The following is a 1,617-nucleotide window of genomic DNA, read 5'->3' on the forward strand; positions in this document are numbered from 1 at the left end:
ATTATAGATTATGGAGTTTTGCACCTAGTGACCGATCATCATTCTATTTGGTATTCATTTATTTATTGATGTATATTTTGTATAACATTGGGAGTGGTTCTCTTTAGGTTTTCTTGGTAGAATAAAAATCTTTCTCAAAATTCATCAATCAGCCTGGTAAATGAATTGATCTACATACCAATGGAAGGGATTGTATATATGGACACACCAAAGCACCATTTGATCAATTCCCACAGAGGATTGATAGGTTTCCCTTGGTCACCAAGCAGATCCACAAATTTTACAGGTTCCTAAGATTGAGAAAGAAAGCACAGGATTTTTCTTTAAGTTTGGTTGTTGAAAAGTGGCCATGAAGGGCAGGCCAGATACCTCAGTGAATAAAAGTGCCTTTTTAGGCAAAGTGCATCAGCCTGGGTTCAATCCCTGACATGCCTTGCTGGCCCTGCCCTGAGGTCATGCTAAAAATGAGGCTGAGACTGCGTGTGGAGGTGCATGCCTGTAATCCCAGCTCATGGGAGGCTGAAAACAGGGGAATCACTGCGAGTGTGATCAATGTAATGAGATCCGGTAGGCCCTGCAGAACCTGTAATAAATATATAAAAATGAATGAAAAATGACAATGAGATAAAAAGAAGTCAAGTAACAGTAAGATGTGTTATACAAGCTAGAATGGGAATTTTTAAAAGATGACATTTTGCAATAGGATGTCAAGGAAAGTAGTTTTTCAACAAGGTTTGGGAAAATGTAAATGATTAAAATAATTACTAAAACTACTCAAAAAACCACAAATAAGTCTTTCATATATCTAGCAATCTCACTTCCAGCTATTTATTCCGAATGCAAAACTAATACCAAAAAGAAATCCCTAAATGAATCAATGAATCTTTTCATTGAGATCCTATTCGGGATAACAATAAGAGGTAGTCAGCTCAGTTATATATATATATAACTGAATGTATGTGCATAGCTCATGGGGACTTGATAAATTTACAGAGTGCAACTGTATTTCTGATTCTTTTCATACTACATATACTTTCCCTTCTCACAGTCTTCAACTATTTGCTCATTATTTGCACAATTTTTATATAATGATTTCCTACCTTTTCTCAAAATTTGAGTGAAATATTACAGCTTCTCTGCATTTGTTGACAGTATGTTATAAACATAATTTTGCCAGACTGAGATAAAATTCTTCAAAGCCTATGTATTTCAGACTTTTTGTCATTAATGAATATAGATGTTTTTAATTTTTCGTTTTAGTTATTTATTATTCATTTATTTTGGTTGTACCAGGAATTGAACTCAGGACCTTGTGCTTCCCAGGCAAATATTTATTCCACTGAACTATCTCCTCTGCCCCTAATTATTTTTATTTTTTAAGGAGAGTACAAAGTAGTATAGGCTTGCATTATCTTGGTCTTAACCATCCAGTAGAAAAGTATAAAAATGAGATACAAAAAATAAAGACACATTAATATGCTGAGCTTTAAAAGGTCAAGTAAAAAACTTCTGACATTGCCAGTTCTGAGATAACCCAATATTATTATGGACTACTGGACTATATTGGATTACTTTGCTGAATTCACACACCTAGAATATTTGAATGACAATGGAATA

General features: G+C 34.0%; 1 protein-coding gene across 1 annotated transcript in view; it reads right to left on the reverse strand.

The window, feature by feature from the left end:
• The window catches only part of Faah2 (fatty acid amide hydrolase 2), a 296,926-nt gene that overhangs the window by 54,672 nt on the left and 240,637 nt on the right, over positions 1–1,617 (reverse strand). Inside the window, exon 11 of the mRNA XM_004644818.2 lies at positions 179–290. Within this exon, the coding sequence (XP_004644875.1) occupies positions 179–290 (112 nt within the window). The remainder of the gene's footprint in view (positions 1–178; positions 291–1,617) is intronic.

This window comes from Octodon degus, unplaced genomic scaffold, assembly GCF_000260255.1.
Source record: "Octodon degus isolate 3935 unplaced genomic scaffold, OctDeg1.0 scaffold00211, whole genome shotgun sequence".
Classification (NCBI taxonomy): domain Eukaryota; kingdom Metazoa; phylum Chordata; class Mammalia; order Rodentia; family Octodontidae; genus Octodon; species Octodon degus.